General features: G+C 46.0%; 1 protein-coding gene across 1 annotated transcript in view; it reads right to left on the bottom strand.

The window, feature by feature from the left end:
* Positions 1–27777, bottom strand: part of LOC144828052 (ethanolaminephosphotransferase 1-like) — a 581090-nt gene that overhangs the window by 312493 nt on the left and 240820 nt on the right. The window contains exon 6 of the mRNA XM_078686188.1: positions 6189–6297. Coding sequence (XP_078542314.1) covers positions 6189–6297 — 109 coding nt within the window. The remainder of the gene's footprint in view (positions 1–6188; positions 6298–27777) is intronic.

The raw sequence follows: 27777 nt of genomic DNA, 5'->3' as shown, positions 1-27777 counted from the left end.
CTGAGGTTCGGTTTGCCGCGAATTGTCTGGAGTGACAATGGAAGTGAATTTGTAGGCCAAATTATGCAGAAGGTGTGTTCGGGTCTTGGTATTAGGCAGAATTTCCATGCGGCAAACCACCCTCAGTCAGCAGGCTTGGTAGAGTGCTATAATGGCACTCTCAAGCTCAAATTGGCAAAGATTCAGGCCAGCACGGGTCTTGCTTGGCCCGATGCTTTACCTTTGGCACTCCTATCTACAAGAATAACTGTACACTCTCGCTTGGGACTCAGCCCATACAAGGTTGTTTTTGGGCGCCCAGCTAACGTTTGGGGAGTCCCACGACCTAAAAAGTATTCCGATATTCCGTATCCTATGTTGATTGACTACTTACATGACCTCACCATTCAATTGCGTGTTCTTCATCAGGAGTTTCAAAACGCTTTGCCGGAGGCCCCCGCAGACCAAGGACACTCCATCCAACCCGGAGACTGGGTCTGTCTGAAGAATTGTCAGTGAAAGAAGAACCTGGAACCTCGTTGGGGGCCCCCTCGGCAAGTTCTTCTGGTGACACGTACAGCAGTAAAGGTCGCCGGAAAGAAGAACTGGATCCATGGCGTGCACTGCAAAAGGGTACCTTTGCCTTTGCCGTTTGACCAGTGGGTCCGCAAGGGTATAGGTGATAGTGAGGGCGAAAGGGTCCCTCGGTTGGTACCTTTCAGTAGTGCACGTCTGGATCGGATGAGATCTGAGAAAGAAGACGATGACGTGTTGCAAGAAGCTGTACCATCACATCTGCGATTGAACACAACAAACCCAGAGACTTTGTTTCGAGAGCAAACGGTACCTGACAAGACCCGGTACAACCTAAGACCTATACTGATTAAGAACAATTGAACTTTTTCTTTTCTTTTTCTTTTTCTTGTTACACCTTTTAAGAGACATTCTTTTTTTTGCACCATCCGTTAAGTTGCAGGGTCACGGTAGGAGTCTTAGGCTGTGACCTGAGTAGTGACAGTAGGTCTGCAGGACTTGCAGTGTCATAGGACGGCTAATAATCACAACTAAGGGATCTAGGAAGATTACCGTGAGCAACGCTTTAGAGGATGGATATTGAATTGGAAAAGAATGATAAAAAACAAGAAATGAAAAGTAAATATAAGAAACTGTTGTTTAGTTCATGTGGCATAACTTTGTGCATTTTAATATGTTCATGTATTTTATTGGCTTGTGTGGGTTGGGTTCTTTACACTATGGAGCAAGCACCTGTTCCTACTTCTGTTTCCTTGCCTTTTTCCACTACTGTTTCCCCGCATCAGTTTCATACATTCCCAGAGCCTGAACAAATTAGGAGAACAGAATACTTTAACAATTCATTCATTCAGCTGTTGCATCAGCATCAACTGGCAGTCAATACTACTGACTGTTGGGTTTGTGGACTCATGCCCCATAACACAAAGAAAGGGATGCCATTTTTAGTCCTTCCGTTTTCTTATGAAGGTTCTGCTTGGGCCTATTTGGCCATGTTTTCCAATTCATACCAGAATCAACTTCGACATCCTCTTGTTGGTCCATATGGTGGTGGAGCAGATTTTAGTCATAGTTCTTTGATAAAGGGAATAGTGGCTATGGCTAGAGTCGCCGAAAGTGGTAAGATTCCCGTTGATGAGAAACGAGCGTATGATGGCTGGAATGTGACTCGTTACGTTACTAGCCTCACAGATAAGGTTAAACGAAGGAGATCCCCACCAATTTGGACCGTACCTCATCGAGGCTATTTGTGTTTACAGATACATGGTCAAAATACTAAAAACCAACAGGAAAAGAGTGTTTGTTCTCGTACATACATCTATTCATCCCAGATTTCTTCACCGTTAATACCATCTCAGGGCACATACTTTGTTTGCCACGACAGAGCCTACACGTGGCTCCCCACCAACTTTTCAGGAACATGTTATGTGGCTTTTCTTCTCCCTCCGACATACACTGCTCCTTCAGGTCATCATAGAAATAGATATGGCAGAGGGGTTATCGATTCTAAAGACACCGCAGGACAAGAGGGAGGGGACTTTTTCAAAGGGTTCCTTCCTTTCTGGGGTCCAATGGCCAATAGCAGAAACATTAGATGGTTAGTTCGTGTTGTTGAGGCTACCATAAATGTGACTTCTGGAGCCTTGAGTAATCTAACAGCCGAACTTCAGACGGACCGCCTTATGACTTTGCAGAACCGGATGGTTCTAGATATTGTTCGTGCAGATCGCGGAGGAGTCTGTAAATTGATCGGGTCCAGTTGCTGCATTTATATTCCTGATAATGCCCCTACAGTATACCAAGCCATCTCTAAATTGCACGTAATTTCCGAGTCGATTCACCAGGATGCAGGAGATTGGTCTGTGATGGGATGGTTTTGGGGACTACTGTCCACATGGAGGTGGAAGGTATTAACCTTCCTTGGAATGGTTTTGGCCATCATTTTCTCTTGTTGTCTTTGTGTACAGTGTGGCCCTGCCATCTGCGGTCTTTGTACCACCATGTGTGTCCCGAGACCTTTGTCACAGAAAACAGAGCACATTAAAATGATGTTGCAGCAACAGCTTGACGACCTCATGGCCATTGACATCGACTCAGACTAACTTGAGTCTTTTGTGTTTTGCCTGAGTAATGGCAAAAGGAGGGTCTGAGGTTCTTCGGTTTCCGACTTCGTCCCGCATTTGGCCGCCATTTTGTGTCCCGTCACCATTTTGTATTGGCCTCACTCAGGCAGCACGGCGACCGGAGTTTTTTTGCAGTTTCTAGATGCTACGTGTCTCTTTTGTTAAAAAGTAACCCCCTGCCCTTGTTTACGAAGCCGATGTCAGGGTCTGGCCGAGTCTACTAATCCATGTCTGGACTGATTGATCCCTGTCTCGACTGACTGTTTGTCTCTCTCTATTCTTTCTTTACTTTATCTTATCCGACTGGCCTTCGCTATTCTCTCCTTGTATTCTCTTGTTACACAACTATCCTTTGAGGCACACAAATATGTCCTGCCACCTGCAAATTAGATTGCAGGCACTAGCACTGATTAACTTGTGAGGAGGGTTGACACACGGGGTCTGAAAGAAGGGCGTGTTTGGGATACTTGATAGCTTGTTTTTCAACTTTCCTTATTGACTAGACTTGTATGTATTGGGAGTATACGTTGTAAATATGTGTGCTATAAAAGATTGTGCACCACGTAGTCAAGTGGCAGTCTCCTAAGGACCTACTTTGTACTTCTGGGACAATTGTGCTTAGCTGCAGCTAATAAACCTGATTTTCTACGCCTAACAGAGTGTCTTGTGTCTCTGTTCGACAAGGCAGGTGAACTCAGAGATTTAAGGCGTACCCTGCGCCGCCAGACCCATAAGGCCCGGTTCTTCAAGTGGACATTCTTAGGTGTACGACGAGGGACGTAACTTGAGGCAAGTGTGATTACAAGGGGCCCCTAAACACTCCTCCCATGAAGTTGAAGTTGAAAATATTTGTAAAGCGCTCTGTGGCCAAGCGGCTTCCTGGCGCTAGGAGATTAATATTTACCAGAGGACGGAGCACCAGGAAGTGACTAGGAAGGGAAAGCTTGGGAAAACAGATGGGTTTTGAGTGCCTTACGGAAATGCGAGTAGACAGGAATGGATCTAATGGTAAGTGGGAGGCTGTTCCAGAAGCGGGGGCAAGGATGGAAAATCTAGTGCCACCTACTCTGGTCTTGCGGAAGCGAGGAACAGTTAGAAGTGCCTGGCTGGAGGAGCGGAGATTACTGGAGGGAAGGTAGTGAGTGATCATGGAATTAATGAAGACAGGGGCCGTGCGAGCGCGGGCCATAAAGACCATGCAACACATCTTGAAGAGGGTCCTCTGCAGGATGGGAAGTCAGTGGAGGGACCTGAGTAAGGGGGTGATATGATGGAATTTTGGAAGCCGATGGATACGGCGAGCGGCCTGATTCTGGATGGACTGAAGGCGCCGCAGCTCGTAGGCAGGAATGCCCACGTACAAGCAGTTCCCGTAGTCCAACCGTGAAAGAATCATGGCCAAAACAATAATTTTCAGGGCATCAAAGGAAAAAAAACGGGAAATCTTTCGAATAATCCTGAGGGACAAAAAACAGGACGAAACAACAGAGCTAACCTGGGGACGCAGGGAGAGGTCCTGACTGATTTTAATTCCCAGGGTTCTAACTGAAACAGAGGGAACCGGGGGAGGCCCAAAGGTGGAAGGCCAGAAGGCAGGGGTCCAGGGGCTAGTAGAGCCACCAGTCAAGACCAACTCTGTCTTGTCCGGGTTAAGCTTTAAATAATTTTGGTTCATCCAGTCAGCAATGAAAATAAGTGTGGTTTGGAATTTAAGGATAGAGTCAGAGTCGTGGGAGAGGTCAAAAACAAGCTGAAGGTCGTCGGCGTAGTTATACACGGAGACCTCCATGTTTAACAAAGAAACAATAAGAGGATAAATATAAAGGTTAACAAGAAGAGGGGAAAGGGAAGAACCTTGGGGAACCCCACAAGGCACCGAGCGAGGGGGGCAGAGAAACTGGAGAGACGAACAGCCTGCGTCCGACCTTGAAGAAATGATGCGAGCCAAGAGAAGGCAGGACCCTGGATGCCCGCTGCCCTGACACGGTCGAGGAGGATGGAATGGTCGACCGTGTCAAAAGCAGCAGACAAGTCAAGAAGCACCAAGGCTTGGGGGGAGTTGAAATCAGCCTTACTCTTCAGCTCATCCAGGACAGGCAAGTGCAAAAATTTGAAAAGTAAGTTACACAAGTGCATAAAAAATATAAGATCGCTTTCAGAAAACGCAGGTATCGGTGCTCCCGGCTTAGACGCCTCAGGAGATCGGCAGGCAATAGTAAATCATGCGAGCAGGCAAGCGTGGAGATTTTAAAAACACACGTTACACACAATACACAAAAAAAAACAGAATCGCTTTTAAAAACACAAGTATCGGTGCTCCCGGCTTAAACGCCTCAGGAGGTCTGCAGGCAATAGTCACATGGGGCATTAAGGATCCTACATTGGGGTTTCTGAGAACACCAGCGGTAGGTTACAGGTTGACATAGCTCGCCCTAACATAGTGGCAATATCTGACACCAAATTAACAAGTTAGGAGCCCGATTTTTGTCCTGAAAAATGCCACAGATTCATTCGATCCAATGGTAGAAACATGTCGAAGACAATAGTGGTGATGGGGTAATAGTTCCTCCAATCCCCACGCTCCAGCTTTTAATACCAAGTAATACCCTATGATCAAATGTGATTTGGGGTAATGCATTGGTTTTTAACTCACTCTTTTGCACGGGCCCCCACTCTAATGATTAGAAGTGCCTCCCTGTCTTCAGGTATGGGCCCTCTCTCTACCAAACTGGGTTTTTAGAGAGTGAGGGGCAAGCATGACACCTGGTGGTGTGTGAGGACAGTCCTTAACTTTTTTTGAGATGCCTAGCTCTCTACCTATATAGTGCTTGTAGGGATATGGTTACATAACGTGAGTGACTATTACTTCAGGGTAGCTTCTACAGTGTGTATATAGTAGGTTTGAGGCCAGCTCACCCTGAAGACCTCGTAGCCTCTAGTTCTCTCCCTTGGATAGTTCTAAGGGTCCTGTGTTAGTTTCCCTAACAGCACTGCCTATCTGATGCCCAATATGACCTTCTTGTTTTTAAATTGTTAGTTTTTAACCTTTTGAAATAATTATATCAAATGACACTGAAGAGTAATCATTCTTCTCCACTTGTAATGATTGTAATCATGTGTTTTATTTCATTCTGTGTCCCAATGTACGTACTTCAAATCAGTATATACATCCATGTCCCATTTCCCCAATACATTTTGGACCCCAATTGGTCCTTCGTGTTCACAAAATAGTCACTGAAATTTGTTTAATCCTCCTTAAAACATTGGGAGTATTAAACATGATGACCTTTGCTTGCCATGGACTGCCTATTGGATAGCCTGACTCAGCTTGCAAAGTACCGGGCCCGCCGTTCCGCCTGCAATCTGGGTCTGGCACAAGCCAACATGCAAAGGCTTCAGAGATGATTCAGATGAGAACCTTCTTAAGTCTACTTCATCAATCTAGATATATTCTGCTCAAACATCACAAAGATGAGACAAAGTAGAACAATTAAAACGTGGGAGATGACATAAATAAAGGAATGACGTCTTAATTCCAGATGTTAGGGCACTCACCTAAAAGCATGACTATCATCAGGTCACAGAGGTAATAGCCAAAGATCAAAGGTCTTTGCACAGCATCTACTCCAAAAGCTGCAGTCCACAGGTACACGATTACTAGTGTCTGTGAAGAAAAACAACAAAACACAGGTTGTATTCCAGATGATGTGTTTGCAGCCTGTCCGCGCCCCATTCTTCAGTGGTGAATTAGTGACTTTATGTTGTAGAGTTAGGGATAATTCATCAATCTGCTCTTCACAATGCAAGCAAATGAATAATGCTCCTTGCGCAGAACAGTGGCACACATACATGAAAAACTTAAAAAAGCTACTAATTACTTTTGTTAAAGATGTTAGGAACATTTTCGTACTATATTATGACGCATCTTTTCGGTTAATACATTTCGCAAGAGTCAATTGTGCTTCTGGCATGTTATGTCGCCCGTACCAAAATAGTCCCAAACATAAACTGGGACTGGGAAACAGCGTATAAAGAATTAACAATGCATAATCCTTAATGCACTTTTCTAAAACCAGGTAATCGTGGCTCTACTTAACAAGCATTGGCATAGCCAATAGGTCTCGCTTTTGGGACCATGTAAGTGTTTAGCCATGCGACAGTTTATGTTGTTGCAACAAGGATATTATGCTGCATAACTACTTATAAGGTCCCAAAAGCGAGACCTATTATTCAAAATGTCCATTAAGCGCTATAAGTGGGGTGATCACCTGACTAATATTATATGTTCTTGGACAGCCAGTTCAGATGCACAACCTGGAAAGAGACGAATGCCAGAACGATGTGTGCTGCATACTGAGAAAATAAAAAAAGCAGCGGAACCCGGACGACAAAAAATATTAGAGAGCATTCACAGTATCCCCTCGATCCTGCATTTTCCATTGAATGGCCATTCATAACTGATGAAACAATATGCATCAACCGGTAAGACGGTGCTAGGCAGATACATATATTTTCCTGAAAGTCCAGTCACGATGTATCTGAAAATAATACTTTAAAAATGGTGTACTCTGTATCAGAAGGAAGGCGGTTAATGGGAGCGAGCTCTGCTTTAAAATAAACTCATAAGTATTGTACATAAAAAACATCGGTAAATGAGCCGCTTCACATTGCGAGGAATCATGGCGCCTGCTCGTGAGCGCAACACCCCCACCCCACCCTGCTCCATCCCCCCACACCAATGACGCAGTTACCTTCTGATACTTCACCTCGGTGATGCGACATCCCACCGTCTTTCACGTGGCGGGTGGAAAGAAAGGTATTTTGTTTCTGACTTGCACTGTGGTGCTTTTACACGTGGTCATAATTACAGAACATTTATTATTCGGTGAGATTATATTTACAACTGCGTGTCTTCGAATGCGGGTACCGTACTTGCATAAGTATTGTACATAAGAAACATCGGTAAATGAGCCGCTTCACATTGCGAGGAATCATGAAGCAGCGGAACCCGGACGACAAAAAATATTAGAGAGCATTCACAGTATCCCCTCGATCCTACAGCCAGAGAATTGGGGAGTGGGGCAGAAATGATTTGGAAGCAGGGGTTTGAGAAAAGAGAGCAAACAGTTGGGTGGGGGTATAAGGAGGAAACAAGCATTGTCGAACCGGAATGAAAATAAAAACAAGCGAGAAGATGAGCGGCCGGGAAACTGAAAGTACGGCTGGCCATTTCTACTTTAGGAATTCCTTTTCAGCATGGCTGCTGATAGGCGTGCATGTGCTGTGAAGTGTTTGCTTGTGAACAAATGCGTGCGCCGGGAAACTGAGCCATGAATAATTAGGGGAGGAGAAGCCGAGAAGGCGCAGAGCGCACGCTGGGCGAAGCCCTTTGATGTGCTGTGCGGGCGTTAAAAAAAAATGCAATTAGGAGGGAGGGAGGCTGATGCACGTGCTTGTTTGGGCACGTGATTCACGTGAACTTAAAGAAAACCGCAGCAAGAAGCCCTTGGTTTGACGAGGATTTTGAGGACATGAATTCTCGCTCCGCTCAATGCGCTTGCGCGCATTGATAGGTCGCGAGACCTAAAAAAGGTCACACTCCAGCACCTTGGCATACTCTCCACAACTGCCACTTCAAATTTAGAAACCAGCATCAGAGAATTGATGAATTGTCCTGAATCGGTTTCATTGTCAATAAAGTTACTAAGCTTTAAATTGAGAGATGAAAAAAACTTCGCTTTTTCTAGTATTAAATAATTGCAATTAAACTGACATTGCACTTGTTAAATATCCATTGAATCACGTCATATTTTGAAGAAGGACTTTGGAGATATTTAAAATTATGTTTTGAATTTTCATGAATTACTAAATTTGAAAAGTTTGAAATGCACTTTACCGTGAAGTATGTTTTCCATTTCTATTATAATGAATGGATGCCTTTAAAAATTTGTAACAGCAGCTATGTGTCACGGGATCAAGACAGAGTGCGGTCGAAATGCATTGTATCTTTCTCAGCGGTTGCCAGTAAAAACTTCAAACTTCTGGTAAAGAACTTGTTGGTGTGGCTCAGCATTTCTGAAACCCAGCAATTGAGTCTGGAAACCCAAAGGACATATATACAGATTTAGAAACAACGCATATTGATCATAATCCCAGTCATGAAAGGGATTTGTTGTCATAATCTTGATACCGAAAATGTCGACCTGCACAAAACGCATCACCACAATTTTGATATGCGTTAATCTCAAATCACCTAATTTGGCCATAAACAATTTGGCATTGGTAAATTTAATATTCTAATTGCAGCTTGATATCATTGTAATCAATATAAAGCAATTTTGCGATTCATTTATGTTGAGCCTACAAACTTGTCAATGGTGGATACCAATATTCTGCCATTGAGTTTGAGCCAGAATACTGTTTTTGTTAGGCTGTGTTTTGGTCATACTTCGGAACAGGAGCTTGATCATGTGGAGGGTGTTGGAGGATGTTATAGTTTTGTACTAAGATCACAACTAGTGTGTGTAGGGTGTTGAAGGATGTTATAGTTTTGTACTAAAATCACAAGTAGCGTATGGTATAAAAACAGGATCATAACATTATCTGTAAAAACTTCAGTTGGAGGGTGTTATGTTTAAGGTCTCCAACCTATAAAATTCAGAAATTTTCCAAGTTCAAGTTACTTTCAAAAGTGCAGCATTCCTACAGGCCCCAATGTATGGCTCATGTCCTCACACAACTCCATTGCTGACATCAGAAATTATTTAATCAATGTCATCACTGGTAAAATCATATACAACATAACCAAGAACATCATCATTGGCATTACTGACGTGCCACCAGACTGGACTTCTCCCTATATAAAGGCACAATCTACGCAGAAACATGGCATCTCAAAGTAGTTTCTGGGACCCTCTTGTGTTCTTTTTAAGTTTTGTTGCAAGCACACCTGGCAGCCTCTGCAGAGCAAAGGCCCAGTATACTGTTTTACTCCTAGTTCTAAGTACTCTTTGGGCATCGCTTTAGGTCCATGCATTGCGGGTACTGTAGAAAGTACCCCTTTTTGTTACGGTCACCCCCACTTTTTGCCTCAGGGACTGATGTTTTTTGACTGATGTGCACTGGATCCCTGCTCACCAGGCCCCAGGGCCAGTGCTTTTCCCCATAAACAAGGTAAAATGGTCTAATTGTGTGACAATTGGCACATGCTTTAGTATCCCTGTAAGTTCGTAGTAAATGGCACCCTTTGTACCTAGGGCATGGGTACTAAAGAGGGTCCCGAAGGGATGCAGCATGTACTATGCCATCCTAAGGGACCCCCCAAACAAATGTCATGCAGGCTGCCATTGCAGTCTGCGTGATATGGTGCAAATCATGTGTGGAAACACGACATAGCACACTTTCTGTGTGCCATGCTAAGGTCACTGCATATAATATATGCAAGTCACCCCTCCAGCAGGCCTTGTAGACCTGAGACATGGTGCACTTTACTACATGTGAGGACATATCTGCCTGAGCAGCTATGCCCCAGAACTGTCTAGTTCAATTACCAGATGGTAAAAGTGAGCAGGGAAGCCATTTTAAGTGTATGTACTGGGCACTGGTCATTGCGACTTTCCCAGCTACATGATGGCTTCTCTGAACATCTTGTCTTATTAAATCTTTACTGTTACCAGTACTTTGGTTATTATGACACAAACCCAGAGAGCACCTTAGAGGCGCCCCTGAAAAACCTACCAGTATCTAGTGTTCTGGCTGACTGGTATCATCCAGCCTGCCACCACAGACAATTTTCTGACCCCTTGGAGGTGAGAGACCGTGCTCTCTGTGGTCAGAAACAATGCCTGCTCCTGAGGAAAGTGGTCACACCTCCTCCAGCAGGATGGCTAGTGATTTAGCATATTAATGTTAGGAGCTTCACAGCCCAGCCCGCCTTTGATATGCAACCCCGGCTTCCATCAGACCTGGGACATGCCATCCCCTGAGGTCCATTTGGCATCAGGGCAGGTGGGAAATTAGCTATGCAAGCAGGCATGTGGCACCTCCAGGCTAGTCATACACTGGAGGGGGGTTACCTGATGTGATCCATGAACGAAAGGTTCCACAATCTTGTTTTTGGTGGGATTAGAAACTGTGGGACAGGGTTATGCCTACTCCCCACAGGAAGTGGTCATATAGGGGTTGTAGTGACCCCAGGGGTAAGTAGCCCACTGGCTACTACCCTTCATTTCCCTTAATGCCCCTAAATGTAGTATTTAGGTGTGCCCCTGAAACAGGAACTCAGATTTATCTGCATGAAAGAAGAAGGACAAAGAGCCAAAGACATGAGATCTGTGGACCATCACAGAACTTTTGGCAAAACCCTACCTGGCTGCTGCTCTCCCGACAATCACTGACACCGACTGGTCCAGAAGTGGAACAGCCTCCCCAAACCCTTGAAGGTATGCCCAGCACTTCATCAACCCAGCAACATCTCCCTTGGGCTGGAGGAGTCACTTCCCTGAACCAGCAGGCACTGACTGTATCTGCCCGGTACAGGATTCTGTCGACCCCTCGGTCCACCGAGGGAGCAGCACTCCAGAAAGAAGTCTTCGTTGCTCCAGGAGGTCAGATCCATCTCCCTGCAAAGTTTGGAGATGCCAGTGCACCAATCCCAGCACACATAGCCGAGGTACCGGAGCCAGTTGCAAGCACCAAGGCTTATTTGTGTTCAGTCAGAAAACCACCACTACCAAAACTCACCTATACATCGAGGGACGTGAAGAGAGGCCAGCTCCACACCGAGAGTGGCCCTGCTCTGTTTCTTGTCCCTGTTCTGCAGGTACACCAAGAACTGTGAGAGCCTCTAACTCGCCGACCCGCTGAACAAAACACCTCGGCACCCGAGCTTCCTAGCCTGGGATCCAGTAAACCAATGTTGTCGCTGTGGTCCTAAGACCCTCAAGAGCCAAGCCCCCCTTTGGGTTCTGCTGAACTAGTCCCCCAGACCCCACTTGCAGCCTTTTTCTTACAAGTACTTTTCCCATTGGCTTAAGCAGGTACCGTATGAGTCAACCACCGCATTCAGCATCTGTGCACCCAGACACCCCAGGGCAGGTAAACTTGAACTGTGTGTGCTTTCTTGGACCTTGGTTCATACTGACCTTGAGGCCAGAAGATCAGTCCTGTATTTCATCTGTAGGTGTACCTATGCAGCAAATGTTTTTCCCATAGGATACCATTACTGTGTTTGAGGCTCATGGCTCTAATCTGACAGCTGTCATTTTCTACTGTTTCTACTGTAAAAATTACTTACCTGATTCTGATGATCTTGGTATCTAAAATTATATAATAATCTGTGCTATTTTTCTAAATTGGTCTTGAGTTTCTTCTTGAGTGTTTGTCGCATTTATGGACTCTCTTTGTACAACAAATGCTTAATACTGCCCTTTGATAAGCTTAAACTGCTCGCCCACCCTACCACAAAGAGAACATTTGGAATTATTAATTTAAATTCTTTAAGCCAATATGGTTTGTCTGGACTTTCTACACAGAGTACCTCATTTTGGTACACTACATAAAAAGCCAGCTTCCTATAGGTAATGTGTGCAGGGTCTGGCTTTTGCTTGAGTACTCATGAGACTTGTCATACAAAAATCTTCATATATGTAGTGGGTATACTCAAATGATTGGCTCAGATCTTTTGCTCCTAGATGGCATCAAGAATCAGTGCCATGCCAAACTGAGCAGCCTATTTTCCTTCTGAACACATTAGATTACATTATGTAATTGTCAGGTGTTTGCTTTAATTTACCACTGGATGACAGGTGTACTTGTTCTTTTTGCAGTCTTATGATTTAAATGACGTTTTGCAACTTTTATGTGTGCTGCATTAAGCAGCACACATAGAAGTTACATAACGCCATTTTAGATTGTTTATGTGCAGGAAGGGATACCATAAACAATCACTTCCGTGAACGCAGCACCCTTGTACTTTGGTGAAATGGTGCGTGCGTTGGCACTAGAGAGCCAAATTTAACGCTAGCGCATGGGGAAACGCAGATGTGCACCATATTCTTGTGAATATGTTGCAGCCCTGCATTTCTACAGCAACGGAGCGTGGCGTTAGCCTTCTAGGCTTAACGACACGCTTCGCCTCTTTCTTTGTAAATATGCCTCCATGTTTTTGTGCCTTGGCGAGGCATGCAAGTACCTTGTGAAGCAGACCCTTAGGCCACAAAGGTAAATTCATGGCTGGGAACAGAGCATAATTAAGGATACCTGGATGGTGATCCCTAAGGGTGTAACCTGTTTCTGCCAGAGATCGAGCAATGAGCTATTGGGCACCAATTGGAGCTGAGAGGGTAAATAAAAACGATTGGTATCCCCAAAGGCCATTCCCCCCGCCGATATGGATAGCTTTAATGTAGAGAGCACCACTCAACACCTGCCTGATGCCCAACTGAGCCTAAAAGGCGCGAAACAAATTCTCAGAAGAAGGACCGCAGGAGGGATAAAGGAAAGTTCATAAAGCTATATGATAAGAGGGGTAATACCACCATCTTAACAAGGGAGATCCGATCCACCACAGACAATGGCAGAGAGGACCAAAAGTCAAACTGAAAACGTAAGGCACAGACTGCACTGCCCCATTTACCATCACGAAGATCCATCGTAGAGCGGTATGCATTGATCCCTAAATATCTAAATGTAGTCAGTTCAAGTGTCAACCATGGATCCAAGTGGATACGAATTGGTCTACTTAAAAATAATATTTTTTTTAAGTTTTCAAGCACATTTTATAACCGTCAGATTCCTCACTTAATAACAATTACTGGGGCTACAGAGAAATTTACATCAACCGTAGTCAAGAACAACTACAACCAGCCCCAAATGCAAAAGGCTTCAATGCCACCTTAAACCAGTAATGAACCCCACTTTTCCTACTATTATTAAAATGTTAATGCATCTGCATTGACAACCAAATATCTGAACGCATGCAAAGGTACCCAAGGGTTTACCAAATTAAAGTGATTTTGACCTGAATTTTCTCAGCCTACTAGCTCTGGTACATTAAGCAATATAATAACAGACACCAATACCGACACAGGACCTTGAAGTGAATCAGATGCTTCACTGTTTGCTAATGACATAAGTAGTGTGCCATATAAATATGACCATATTCCTGTGAACCAAATATTAGCCTCACAGCCATGTTCTGAATTCTTGAAAGCTTAGTGACAAATGTATCTGGTTGCCCTAGGTAGGGTGTACCATATTCTAGATGTGATTGGATTAAAGAATCCACCACAGTCGCCCAATTTTGCTGAAAGAGAACAGTTACTTTTTTCATGGTACAGCTTAAGAGGCTCATGTTTTTGCATTTGGATTTCAAATAATAGCTCACGGTTAAAACATACGCCAAGGTATTAACTTCAGATGCATGGGCTGGAAAGTCTCCAAGGTAGGACCATCATAGAAAATTAGATTACATTGAATAACTATCCCTAGTTTATTTTATTTTATTTTGAGAGTTTTATAGAGCGCGAACAAGACCCTTGCGGGTATCAGAGCGCTTTACATTAAGTCATGATAATTGTACAACAAATAAATGCAGGTAAATCACATATACATAGTATTACATTAAGTCAGGTTATTATACAAAAAAATGCAGGTAAATCACGCATACATAAAATCTTGTGCAAAGGACAGCAGTAGGGTAAATAACAGGACAGACCCGCTGAATCAGGTCCGGGTTAGATAAAATTACTAAGTTATCTAGTTGGACCCTTGTCATCATGACCTTACCAAATATCCTAAAACAGGACAGAAAGTGGGTTCAAAAGAATTGTTAAAATGTATATTAACCATCTGCTACTGGTTGCAAAAAAAATGTAGTTACTTCTTTTAGTTCCTGATACCAGTTTGGCCGCAGCGTTAAGCGATGCTCTCAGCGGGGCTGGCCAGTATTTGAGGAGACGGCATAGAGTGGTGCTTCCATAGTCTAATCTTGATAGCACTAGGGCTTGTACTGCCATTTTTAAGTCTGTCTGTGGGAGTAAGGGTTTATGTTTCCTCAGTATACTCATCTGGTGATTAGCTCCCTTGGTGGCATTAGTGATTTGCGCCTGCATGTTCAGGTGTTTGTCTATGGTGAATCCCAGGGATTTTGCGGAGTCAATGATGTGCGGAGCACAGTCAAAGGAAGTTAGATGTTTCAACCATAAGTCTATCTTGGGTGTGTAATTGGGTGGGGAGATGAGAAGGAATTCCGTTTTTCAATGATAGGGGTTAGTTATCTGACTGTTCCAACCACCTGCGTTTTTCACTCCTTCACTTTATACTTAAGTGTGATGTCTTTGCTTATATAGTTATACATCCTCATATCCTGTGATGTAGTGCAACTTTTTCTTTTCCTTTGTGTTTGTAAAGCTCTCTGATACACACGGGTCTAGCTAGCGCTATATAAAACTTTATAAAAAAATAAAAATAAAAAAAAAGGACTTCCTGACATTGAATATACGTTTCTTGTTGATTACTGTGACCAATTGACTAAAGATTTGAATTTCATCCATTCACAGGTGAAGGCCAGTCTCCCTCCTAGTCTTGAAGGTCTAGGTCACAAGCTGAGGCCTAGAGGCTGTGTCTTTACCTAACAGTTTCAGAGGAAGTCCAGCCTTGCGCCATGCTAAAAGGGCCGTGTGCAAGTTCTCTTCGCCACCCAGACTGCTGTTAAGTGCACAGGGCACAGACACCATGCCAGTGATGTCCAGAAAGCAAGTACCACCCCCTTTGCCATATGATCAGTGGATAACAAGAGGAACACCTGATTTAAAATATGATCAGATCTCTCAGCAAGTGCCTTTTGGAGATGGAGATTTTTTGAAACATGTTGAAGTGGTGTCATTCGAACAATAACTTGCTGCCATCATGCCTGACCAAGATAAACAGATTCTGTTTGAGTATCCTGACATTGTTCAGCCTTGATACAAACTGCGGCCAAGGGGCGAAAAGACGATAGACTAGATTGGAGAGGTAGCAACCCATGCCGGTGGTCAAAACCGCCAACGTCCGGACCGGTACATAAGCTTGCAAGTGAGGCTTTGAAGCAAAAGACACTTGGGACTCAATGTTATTTGATAGTGTAGTGAGGGAATTGAGATTACATTGCTCTGTTCCTGGCTGATCGTTACGCTATTCTGTTACCTTGGCAATTAAACAACAAATACTATAGGAAGTGCAAGGAAACTTAAGAAACATACAGGTTGACTATAAAGTCAAAATCTTAGTCTTCTTGTCGTTCAGTTTAAAAAAAATTAGGCAGCTGGTCCTAGACAGGCGACAAACAGCACCCAAAGGATGAGAATGCAGCAGAAGAGTTATCAAACTTCAGCAGAAGCTGCGTATCGGTATCACCTGTAAAATGAACTCCTAATCAGCTCTCCAAGAAGCCATATGTAGGTGGTAAACAGGGTGGATGAGACGGGGAGCCTTGTGGTACCCCATAGCCTAATGAGCTTTCTTTGGAGCAATAAGCGGGGAGGGACACAGTTGGAGAATGACTTAGCAGAAAGGATATGAATCAATTCAAAGCCTTACCCACCAGACCAGTACCTTTAGGGAGACTGATAAGGGTGACAAAGGCAACTAAATAAAGTGCAGTTAACCTTTAACAACGTATATTTTAAGCTTCCAGTGGCTTCCTCTTTGCCACATAATAAATATAACTCTGCCCTTATTAAAGAGAAATAATCAAAATTGGGTTCAACGCTGAGGATCTTTGCATCTCAAATAAAAGAAATAAAAGTAACTAAGACCGCATCTTGTTGCTTAAAAAGACAGATGAACATATACCGGTAAATCCCTAAACAAACATAGAATTTTTAACAAATTCACCACTGTGTCCAAATTGATTTGACTGACCAATAACAAAGGCAGATGTTTGTATTTGTTTAAGAGATAAATTGCATCGTAGAGAATGGTATTGTAGTTACTGGGTCTAAGTTTTTCGTATGACCCCGATAGGCAAATCCCAAGAGTTCTAGAAGATATTGGCCGGAAAGTGGTCAAGAGTGGTAGCATTAGAGAAATGTCGTCTCCCTATGAGAATTTGTATTCTCTCTGTATTTATATTGTAGCAGGAAACGGAACCAGATTCCAGAGCTACTGCCTCTATTTGTGGAAGGGCACATGATGGATCGAAATTGGTAAGGAAAACGTCATAGGCATAAGCCATACCTTAGATGCTCCTTAAAAGGGATGATTGGTGAGAATGTGAAAGTATTTTATAGAAGCCGTAAAAACTGTTACATATAGGGCGAATAGAGAAATGGAGACAGGGACCAGCCTTGTTGGGTGCCCTTTTTAATATTAAATAGGGAGAGATGAGTGCCCACTGATTATTAGAATGCCCAAGACAACCAATATAAAGCCTGAATATAGCCTATAAATTCCTTTGAGAATCTGAACATCTATTTCATTAACCAAAGACATGTCCACTCCACTAGAAGAAATGCCTCATGTGCTCCAACGGCCAATGTGTGGGATCCTTACTCAACATAATCAATTAATGCAGCAGGAAATATTTCTGACCGGTAGTATCACAGCGTGGAATTAACCCATGTTGACCAGAAACGACATAACCATGGTAATACGACTGGCAAATAATTGTGTATAGATTTTATTGTTGGCGTATAGCAGAGACATTGGTCTATTTCATCTTTAATTCAATGATGAGCTATCATTTTAATGCAAATCATTATCTGTTCCTAGTTCCAGGAAGATGGGAATGGAGCTCTGTCATGGTTTCCTTTGAATATTTCCATAATGGGTAGAAGGAGCATTTTCCAAAAATGTTTATACAGTTTGGCCAGTAATGCACCCCTATCAGTATTCTGGCCATCTGCAGCAGTATGAAGCGCTAAAGAAATCTCTACCTTTGTAGCTGAGGCAATGAGTGATTTGAAGGGCTTTAAAAAAGGTGACTCAGAAGTAATTTCTGCAGTGTATAATTGTAGATAATTGTCTAAAATACTATGTATTTGCAACATGTATTTTGGTTGGGGTTGATTGCGATTGACCTCCTGGGAACACTATCTTTCGGTCCAGAGAATTTGCATCATGTGTAAGAGCAGCCATAACTGATCCGAATTTGTCTCCACGTTAAAATATCTAAAACTTGATCATTGTATTTGTTTCACCACTTCCGGAAAGAGAACCTAGCGTTAACTTTAATAAGGATAACCTACTTCAGATCGCCACATCGCACCTAGTGGAAGCAACTACAAACTCTCATATCAAATTGTTGCTTCTCAACTGCAGATCAGCAGTGAAGCACTCAGCGGATATCTCCGAACTCATCATATCCCAAGAATTAGACCTCCTGATTCTTACAGAAACGTGGCTTAATGACTCCTTCTCCCCAATACTTGACATTTAAATGCTGCCTTGCTATGACATTATCAGATGCATTAGGTTTAATAAATCTGGTGGGGGCATTGCCTGCATCCATCAGTCTGGCCTTGTTTTGAATCAGACTCATAAGGACCTGATGTCCTCCTGTGAACTCCTAGTCACTGAAATGTGTAACAATGGCAAGATTGTGTGTGCTTCACTTGATCTATCATCCCACTGGGGATAACCTACTTTCCGTAGAACAATTGATGGAATCCATCTCTGCCAGCTTAGCCCTCCACCCTAACCATCAGTGACTTCAATCTTCCTTGTAAGGACACTAATGATCCACTGGTCTGCTCTTTTCAGATTTTCTTCTCTGACTGCAACTATATACAGGTCTGCAACGGACCCACCCACTACAAGGGCGCTACCCTTGACCTCATCATAGATAGAGATCACATAATTCAACTGGATGACATAGTACAATGTGATTGGTCGGATCATCACCAAATCTCCTTTCACATTCAAGGAATGGTAGTGCTTAGACAAGGTCAACCGCTCAAAAGCAAGCAACTGACTCGTAATCTGAGAAACATCAACATCTCTAACCTATCCAATTTGAGCAACAATCTTCTGGAACCTCCCACTAACATGACTATTTTGGAAGAGTTGACGGATCATTACTTCAACGTCTTGTCAAATATTCTCGACTCTGCGGCCCCGAAGCAACTCAAAAGGATTCCTTGCAAATAATCCAAACCCTGGTTCAATGGTGGCCTTAATGACTAACGTCGCAAACTGAGACTCTCTGAGAGACGTTGGAGAAATGCCCCCTCCACCTCTAGTCTCAAACAGTTAAGGAAGATGAGAAGCTCTTATAACAAACACATTCGCATTGCTAAATCAGATCATTTCAGAGATCAGCTTGACAGTACTAAAAACCGTCCCAAGAAACTGTTTGATATCATCAAACAACAGGCTACACCTATTCCAGCAATCAAAACCACTGAACCCAGTGAGGAGGACTTCTCAGCGCACTTTTCTGAAAAGTCTAGGAGTATTGAGCGGGAGATAAAACATGCCGCTGCTAACCCGTTGTCTATGAGCTCCTTGGGTTTGACAGTACCTATGGCAGTGTGTGCTATGCTTTACCCCATAGAGTTCACACCCAAAAACAATGCCTGCTGGAATACCTTCCGGCTACCGGATTTGTAGGAGTTGTCACATTATTTGGCATCTCTTACACCATCCAACCATTTCAGTGATCCACTTCCCGCCAAGTTGCTCACACACCTCAACATGGTCATTCTGCCTCTCTGGTCCAGGATCATCCAACAATCTCTCTTACAGTGGAGGAGTCCAGACTGCCTTAAAATGGGACAAAGCGGTACAAAAGGGGGTGGTGATGGACGGGGCATCTGAACCAATCAAACACTCACACCCAGTCAAAAGATCTGGGTGTTTGATCCATCACCGTTCTTTAGCCCACTCTGTCACCCCAGTTCAGACATGGCTATATGCAAATCAGTCTGACCCTGTGCCTCATGGGAACAGTCCAGCCCGAACTGCCAAGTCATGCCTTCCCTGGACCGGAAACAAGCTTCCGAGGACCGGTTCCTGGCATTACAGCCGTCTTCAGCCCGGCTTGCTTGAATCCAGTGGCAAAGTGAGCAAGAGACTCACGTCTGAGCATACCCTGCCACACTTATGGTGGCCAAAGCGGTACAAAAGGGGGTGGTGATGGACGGAGCATCTGAACCAATCAAACACTCACACCCAGTCAAAAGATCTGGGTTTGATCTATCACCGTTCTTTACCCCACTCTGCCACCCCAGTTCAGACATGGCTATATGCAAATCAGTCTGACCCTATGCCTCATGGGAACAGTCCAGCCCGAACTACCAAGCCATGCCTTCCCTGGACCGGAAACAAGCTTCCGAGGACCGGTTTCTGGCATTACAGATGTCTTCAGCCCGGCTTGCTTGAATCCAGTGGCAAAGTGAGCAAGGGACTCACGTCTGAGCATACCCTGCCACACTTATGGTGGCCAAAGCGGTACAAAAGGGGGTGGTGACGGACGGAGCATCTGAACCAATCAAACACTCACACCCAGTCAAAAGATCTGGGTTTGATCCATCACTGTTCTTTAGCCCACTCTGCCACCCCAGTTCAGACATGGCTAAATGCAAATCAGTCTGACCCTGTGCCTCATGGGAACAGTCCTGCCCGAACTGCCAAGCCATGCCTTCCCTGGACCGGAAACAAGCTTCCGAGGACCGGTTTCTGGCATTACAGCCGTCTTCAGCCCGGCTTGCTTGAATCCAGTGGCAAAGTGAGCAAGGGACTCACGTCTCAGCATACCCTGCCACACTTATGGCGGCCAAAGCGGTACAAAAGGGGGTGGTGATGGACGGAGCATCTGAACCAATCAAACACTCACACCCAGTCAAAGGATCTGGGTTTGATCCATCACCATTCTTTAGCCCACTCTGCCACCCCAGTTCAGACATGGATATATGCAAATCAGTCTGACCCTGTGCCTCATGGGAACAGTCCAGCCCGAACTGCCAAGCCTTGCCTTCCCTGGACTGGAAACAAGCTTCCGAGGACAGGTTTCTGGCATTACAGCCGTCTTCAGCCCGGCTTGCTTGAATCCAGTGGCAAAGTGAGCAAGGGACTCACGTCTGAGCATACCCTGCCACACTTATGGCGGCCAAAGCGGTACAAAAGGGGGTGGTGATGGACGGAGCATCTGAACCAATCAAACACTCACACCCAGTCAAAAGATCTGGGTTTGATCCATCACCGTTCTTTAGCCCACTCTGCCACCCCAGTTCAGACATGGCTATATGCAAATCAGTCTGACCCTGTGCCTCATTGGAACAGTCCAGCCCGAACTGCCAAGCCATGCCTTCCCTGGACCGGAAACAAGCTTCCGAGGACCGGTTTCTGGCATTACAGATGTCTTCAGCCCGGCTTGCTTGAATCCAGTGGCAAAGTGAGCAAGGGACTCACGTCTGAGCATACCCTGCCACAAATGGGACAAGTCACACCCATCCCCAAGAAGCCCGATGTAGACCTAACAGATCCCAATAATTTCCGGCCGACCACCAACATCATGTTTGTAGCGAAATTGCTAGAGAAATGCGTTCACACACAGTTCTGAGACCATTACGAGAAATTTTAGCTCCAAGACCAACATCAGTCAGGCTTTAGATCAGGTTATAGTACAGAAACAGCTCTAACTCACATTGTTGATGACACCTTGGGAGCTCTTGCCCAAGGTACGCCTTGTCTTCTAATTCTTCTGGACTTGTCTTCTGCTTTTGACACTATCAAACATGATAACTTGATTGAACGCAAAACTGAATCAAAAAAATCTCCGTACTCAACTGCACCCTGCATATGGTGGACTCCGCGTGTTCTTTACGTGTCACCCTGGGCAAATTTCTAAACATGCAAGGTCACATCAGTGCCACCATTAAGAGTGCCAATCATCAGCTCAACACTCTTAGGAAAATCAAACCTTTCCTACCTCCCGAGGACATCCAGTCAGCAGTCCAATCCTTAGTTATCTCAGGACCCTAGGTGACCCTAGCTGGGGTTCCTAAATCTAGGTTAGCTCCGCTAAGAGCTACTCTGAACGTCTCTGGCAAACTAATCACAGGCGCCAGAAAGCATGATCATATTACACCTGACTTAATCCAGCTTAACTTACCATTGAAGCAAGGATCCACTTTAAGATAGCCTGTCTGACACGTAAAACTAGACACTTCTATAGCCCGGTTTACCTAGCAAAAAAACTCGAGCTCTCTGGTTCCAGGCGAAACTTAGGAAGCTCCAATACCCAACTACTGAAACCACTAAAATGCAACAAAAACGAACTTACAATCGCACCTTCTCAAGGCTGGCTCCAAGAATTTGGAATGTCCTTCCAACGGAGATACTAGCCAACCCCTCGACTGCTTCATTAAAAAAACAGGTCAAATTGCTACTGTTGGAAGAACTTCATCAGCAATAGCCTCTATGTCGTTTGCTAGACACTTCCCTCCCGTGCTTGACAACCATTTTTACTGTGTGTGTTGAAATGTATGCTTGACCATCATTTTCACTTTGTGTTTTTAAATATGTGCTTGACAATCATTTTTACTTGGGGTTTAAACTGTATTTTGTCTTTCTTTGGACATAGTTCGATGCTAAAACTGCTCTGCCCCATCTAGTTGGGCTTTTACCTGGTTGTTCACTTGCTACCTCTTCTTCCCCTTGCACCCACAGTTACTTTTATCTTTCAGGTTCCTCTTATGTTGCTTTATTGTATTGTACTTATACTGTTTCTTCATGTCAATGTTAGTTTTCCTCTTTGTACAGCGCTCTGATACCCGTCTGGGTCTTGTTGGCGCTTTATAAAACTTTTCAAATAAATAAATAATACATTCTGTTGAATATCAATGCTATGTGCTGGAGCACAGATCAGCTCAGGTAAGATGTAATGCTATAGGGTTCCTTCTCAAATGAGAAGAGTACAAGTCATTTCTAGATATCGTAGTCAGTTGTGAAGAGAACAGTATTTTTTTAATAAGCCTGATATGGAGAGCCCATAACAAAGAGAATTATTCTAGATATTGGCTTGGAGAACACCTCACACCAATGAACAAGGGGCATGATACAATTTAAGGTGTAGAAGGTTTAAAATAAAATCTTTGCCAATATACACATTATCAGAAAGTAATGAGCATTTCATTGTCCAAGACGATATTGTGGCTGGAGCCTCAAGATTCAGAAAACTCAAAGTGAGGAGGGCAAGAGCAAAGACCATAACAGGATTAAAGAGAACCTCTGAGGTTTCTAACAATGATGAACTAACACAGAAGTAATTGATGTGAGAGTATTGACCCTGGGCTGAGGAAAAGAAACTAAATTGATTCAGTTGAGATGGTTTATGGTGTCAAGGGTCGGTCGGTCTGAGGGCAACATTAAGAGAAGGTAGAGGACACTGCGCCTGACATGTTCTTCAACACCACTGTTCACTAGTTGGGTCCTAGGTAGGGTTAAGTAATGCAATTGAAATCAGTAGCAATGATTAACCGGCTGGTCAAAGGAAGTAACTTGGTTAGTAAATCTTGGAAGATTTCTGGTGAGTCAGTGGTGAAACCATGTATTGAGCCAGCTCTAATCTTAAAGAGTAGCCAGTGACCACCTAATTCCCCATGGCTTGAAATTACTTGGAACGTATAGTCAACTTGGAGTAAAGCAACACTCTTAACTGAAGCAGACTGAGAAAATGCAAAGAGAGATTTAGCAGAGGGTGTTTAAAAGTATGTTTTTTTCATTGTCTACATGTCTCCTGTAAGCATACAAGGCTCAGCTTTAGATATTACAATTCTGACTTAACTCATGCCGGTTTAAAGCAGGCCTTGAGACCACTGATGTTGAGGGCAAGAATTCTTAACAAACTTGACTCAGAGCTTTAATGCAAACATTCTGTGGTATCTCTTCAGTGCTGCTTCTTTTTTTGTATACCATCCCAGCCCCATCACCAACCCTATCCCTAGTCCTCAGATGAGACCCAAATCCAAACCTTCCCTTGCCCCAGAACCCACCCTGCCAGTGAATGCCATTTCCCCTCCCTTCTCAAAATTGGATGTACTGAAGTACATCTGTGAAACATGGTTAAAGCGTAATTGCTGGCACTCACACCTTCCCTAAAAAAAACATAACAATGTCCTATTCCACCCAGCCCCCAAAATGTGGAGTGACAAATCAAACTTCAAAAGTGATAAGAGATTAATAATCTTGAAAGTGCCTTAAAAAATTAAAGGTGCCTAATCTAATCCAGTTTTATAACTGAGTAACATTTAGGTTGACCAGCTGTATTTTATTCCAACTAGATCATGGGTCAAGAAGAAAGCCAGGAGACATTGATCTAAGACCTCTGTCTTTGAACTACTTAAACTGGACAACCTATGAAAAAACCTAGAAGGAACCTTGCCAGGATATATGAAAGGAGAAGCCAGTGACCAAAGTAGCAGAGATATAGGGCGCACAGAACTCCAATATTAGAGCGCTCATTTCTCATTGGGAATCGACTGATTCCCAGGCAACATCTGAAAATATTAAAAAGGTATAACCTCCTTGGGGGCGTGGCTTGGGCGCCAATGGCGGAGGTCGCCTAGGAGCTCGGCTCTGCGGTCGAGCCTTTATTAATCCTGTCACCGGGGACTTGCTGGGGGCCCCGACCCCACACAGACATCCCCCACACCTTGTGGACCTCCCTGGCCTGGCCGTGGGTTTGCGGCGGCCTCTGGGATGCGGGGGAGCCGTGGTGGAGGAGCCGAGCGGCGCGAGCTAAGATGACGCCTGCTCCGCTCTGACCGCGGCGGAGGCGGCCGGGGGCCCGGGGACGCCGGAGATCGGGCGAACAGGGCGATCCTTCCCTGGGACGCGAACATCGCGGGATCTCCCCCTGACGGCCCCGGAGGCGATCGCGAACGCCCGGCGACCACTGAGGTGAGCCCTGGGGCTCTGCCGCGAAGAGCTGCGAGGAAGTGCCGGCGGGGGAGGGGCGGCCCGGCCTGCCCGCGGTCGGGAGCGGAGCGGAGGCGGGGAGTTGCGAGGAGGGTCCTGGCGCTCGAACTGGCCGAACAAGCGGACCGCACCGCAACACTGAGGAGGAGCCGGAGGCCGCCCATATCGCTCCCTGCTGTGCAAACACTGAGTGGTGCGGCGTGGCGCAGTTCAGTGGCACTTCAGCTGGGGGGGCCGAGGGGCAGGCGGGCACCTGGTGCAGGACCGAAGGAGAGGACGCCCCGGATCCGTGCTCTGGGGGCGCTGTGGCGGGACTGAGAGCAGGGGCAGTGGAAGGGCCCTCTCCTCGACGGCGGAGGCTGGGATAGCCCTTGACCTTCGCTGTTGCCCCGCACCACGGGGTTGAACACCGGAGTGGGACTACTGTTGCGACTAGCGGAGGGGGCTCCTCGGCCACACTTAAGGAGCCCGAGCTGTGCCTTCTGAACGGGAGCCCGGATAACGCGCTGGAGTCCTGGAACGGATGGAGTGCGCTCGGCTTCTCGAGCACTATCGGCGCCTCATCAGGACGTCCCCTGCCTCCCCAACACTGACATTGCACCCACAAGTGGACAACCATTGCCCTCGTTAAGAACGGTCCTTCCGCCCAAAACGAGCCAACCAGTGGGCACCCGCCTTGACCACCTTGAGGCCCACTCGCCTAGAACCCGGCTGTTGACCGCGAGGGAGGTGCTTTGAGGACTTTAGTTGTCACGCCGTGCAGACTGCACTACCCCCCGTTTCTGAGGAGACCCTCCAGTGACCTATCCACGACATGGGAAAGCCAAAGGGCCCCAAAGGGGGTGCCCAGACCGCCTCTGACATAGAACCACCCGACGCGGAAGAGCGAGTGCACCAGGAAGAACCGAGTAATCCGCCAATTCAGGAGCGTCTAGACCAAATCCTACGGGCGATCACTGAGACTAGATCGGCCCTCCGAGAGGATATAGCCCAAGTAGCGACGGGCTTGGGCCTACTTAGAGCTGACCATGGTAAGCTCTCGGATAGGGTAAAGGAAGTAGAGGGTTCGGTGCGCCACCTAGAACCGGCGCAGAAAGCACTGGATGCCACGATGAAAGACGCCCTGTCCAGAATAGAAGCCCTGGAGAAACGCGCGGAGGATGCGGAAGGACGCAACAGGAGAAATAACATTCGGATAGTGGGCCTTCCGGAGAAAATTGAGGGAGAGGACATGGTGGCGTTCCTGGAGAATTGGCTGCGGACGACGGTGGCGCCGGAAGGGCTGTCACCCTTCTATACGTTGGAACGGGCACACAGGGTGCCGACTAAGCCGCCGTTGCAGGGTCGCCCCCCCAGACCGGTAGTGGCGCGGTTGCTTCATTTCCGCGACAGGGACCTGCTGCTGCAGGCGGCCAGGAAGGGTGGACCCTATCAGGTGGACAATAGCCGTGTGAACATTTTCCCGGACTACACCTACGAGACGCAGAGACGCCGGTCCTCCTTCCTGGCGGTGAAACGAGAACTGCGTGCTGAGGGCATCCAATACTCCTTGCTATTTCCGGCACGACTCCGCATCATAATCGACGACTCCACCAAGTTCTTTGACACCCCGGACGAGGCGTGCAGCTGGCTTGAATTGTACAGAGCTGGCAAGGATGGTTTTGAGGCCTCTTCTCAAGCATCATTGGGAGACAGTCTGCCGCGGAGATCTAAGAGATTCAGACATCGCAGGGGCAAGACCACTCGCCCATCTACGGTGGAGACAGCGGCGGAGAGACGTGGAGTGTTGGAAATGGTCTCTTCCATATCTGGCCCTCAGGGAGACCTGGGGACAGCACATTCAGAGCCTGGTGAAAGCGGGGGCCGCTCAGACACAGAGGGCTCGGAAGTTGATAGCCTGAAACTCCCGGCTGTCACCCCGGAAACGGCAGAGGGCCTGCTGGATGAACAATGAAACTGCTGGGTGAGCCGGTTCTACTTGTGGGGACAGGAGACGGGAGGTGGGGGGGCAATTGCATGAGGGGGGGATGAGACTCGACTGGGGAACTGTTGATTTACTGATTGAGTGTGGGGTTGCGGGGTTTCCCTATATTGTCCCGGAGGTCATGGGGCTCGACCGCGCGATAGCTTGCAGTGAGGTGACCCCACATTGTTGCTCGGCCCCCCACATCGCCCTTAAGGCATACCTGCGGTGGCTACCGCTGGGTTAGTTGAGGAGGGATTTACTGAGGGTACAGTTTGGATGGGGACTAGATGGTACTATTTGGAACCTGTTCTGGGGGGGAGGGCGGGGGACTCTTGTTTGGAAGTTAATTCATTGTTGTTGAAGGGGGAACTCGTCATTGGTGGGGGAGTGGCTGGGTACTTACCTGTACCTGTTCTGCACTTAGAGAGACTGGAACGCGAAGTATGGGATAATGGCTGATATCTCAACTCTGAAATGCATCACCTGGAATGTGAGGGGTCTGCACACTATGACCAGGCGACATAAGGTTCATGCTTATCTAGTGCGCAGGGGAATACAGATTGCGCTCCTACAGAAGACGCATCTCACCAAGTCAGAGGGGCTAGCGCTGCAGCGCAGGTGGCGAGGTCAGGTATATAACACCACATACTCAGCTTACGCGAGGGGTGCGCTGATATGGATAAAGGCGGGAGTGCCCTTCCAGGTACATAGTCACACTATAGATCCAGAAGGGAGATTTGTGGCAGTTGCAGGGAGACTGGGGGGTCGGGAAGTGAACATTTGCTGCATTTATGCGCCTAATACAGACCAACTCGCCTTTCTGACTGGACTGTCGGGTTCATTGGCCCGCTACTTATCGGGGCCCATCCTACTGGGGGGCGATTTTAACTCGGTGACCGACGTTACTCTGGATAGGTCCCATCCTCCCCTCCCGGACTCCCCGACTTATCGGGTGGCCAGAGGCAGGATGGACTGGCAGGCCAAATGGGGTCTGGTGGATATTTGGCGAGCGCAACACCCGCACGCCCGAGACTACTCCCATTTCTCCGGCATGCACGAGCTACATGTGCGACTAGATGGTCTTCTGGGTTCGAGAGAGGTGGTATCTTCGATCTTGCAGTCTGAGTACTTGACGAGAACCATCTCAGACCACAATCCGCTACTGGTCGATCTCCGTTGGCTCCGGGGCACCCCTTGCGTACCAACCTGGAAGTTACGACCGGAACTCCTGGAAGACCAGGTGTTCCGTAGTGACTTGGAGAACAAGATTGCGGGATA

This window comes from Lissotriton helveticus, chromosome 4_1, assembly GCF_964261635.1.
Source record: "Lissotriton helveticus chromosome 4_1, aLisHel1.1, whole genome shotgun sequence".
NCBI lineage: Eukaryota > Metazoa > Chordata > Amphibia > Caudata > Salamandridae > Lissotriton > Lissotriton helveticus.
The sequence above is the reverse complement of the archived record's forward strand: the minus strand, read 5'-3'. Positions and strand labels throughout refer to the sequence as shown.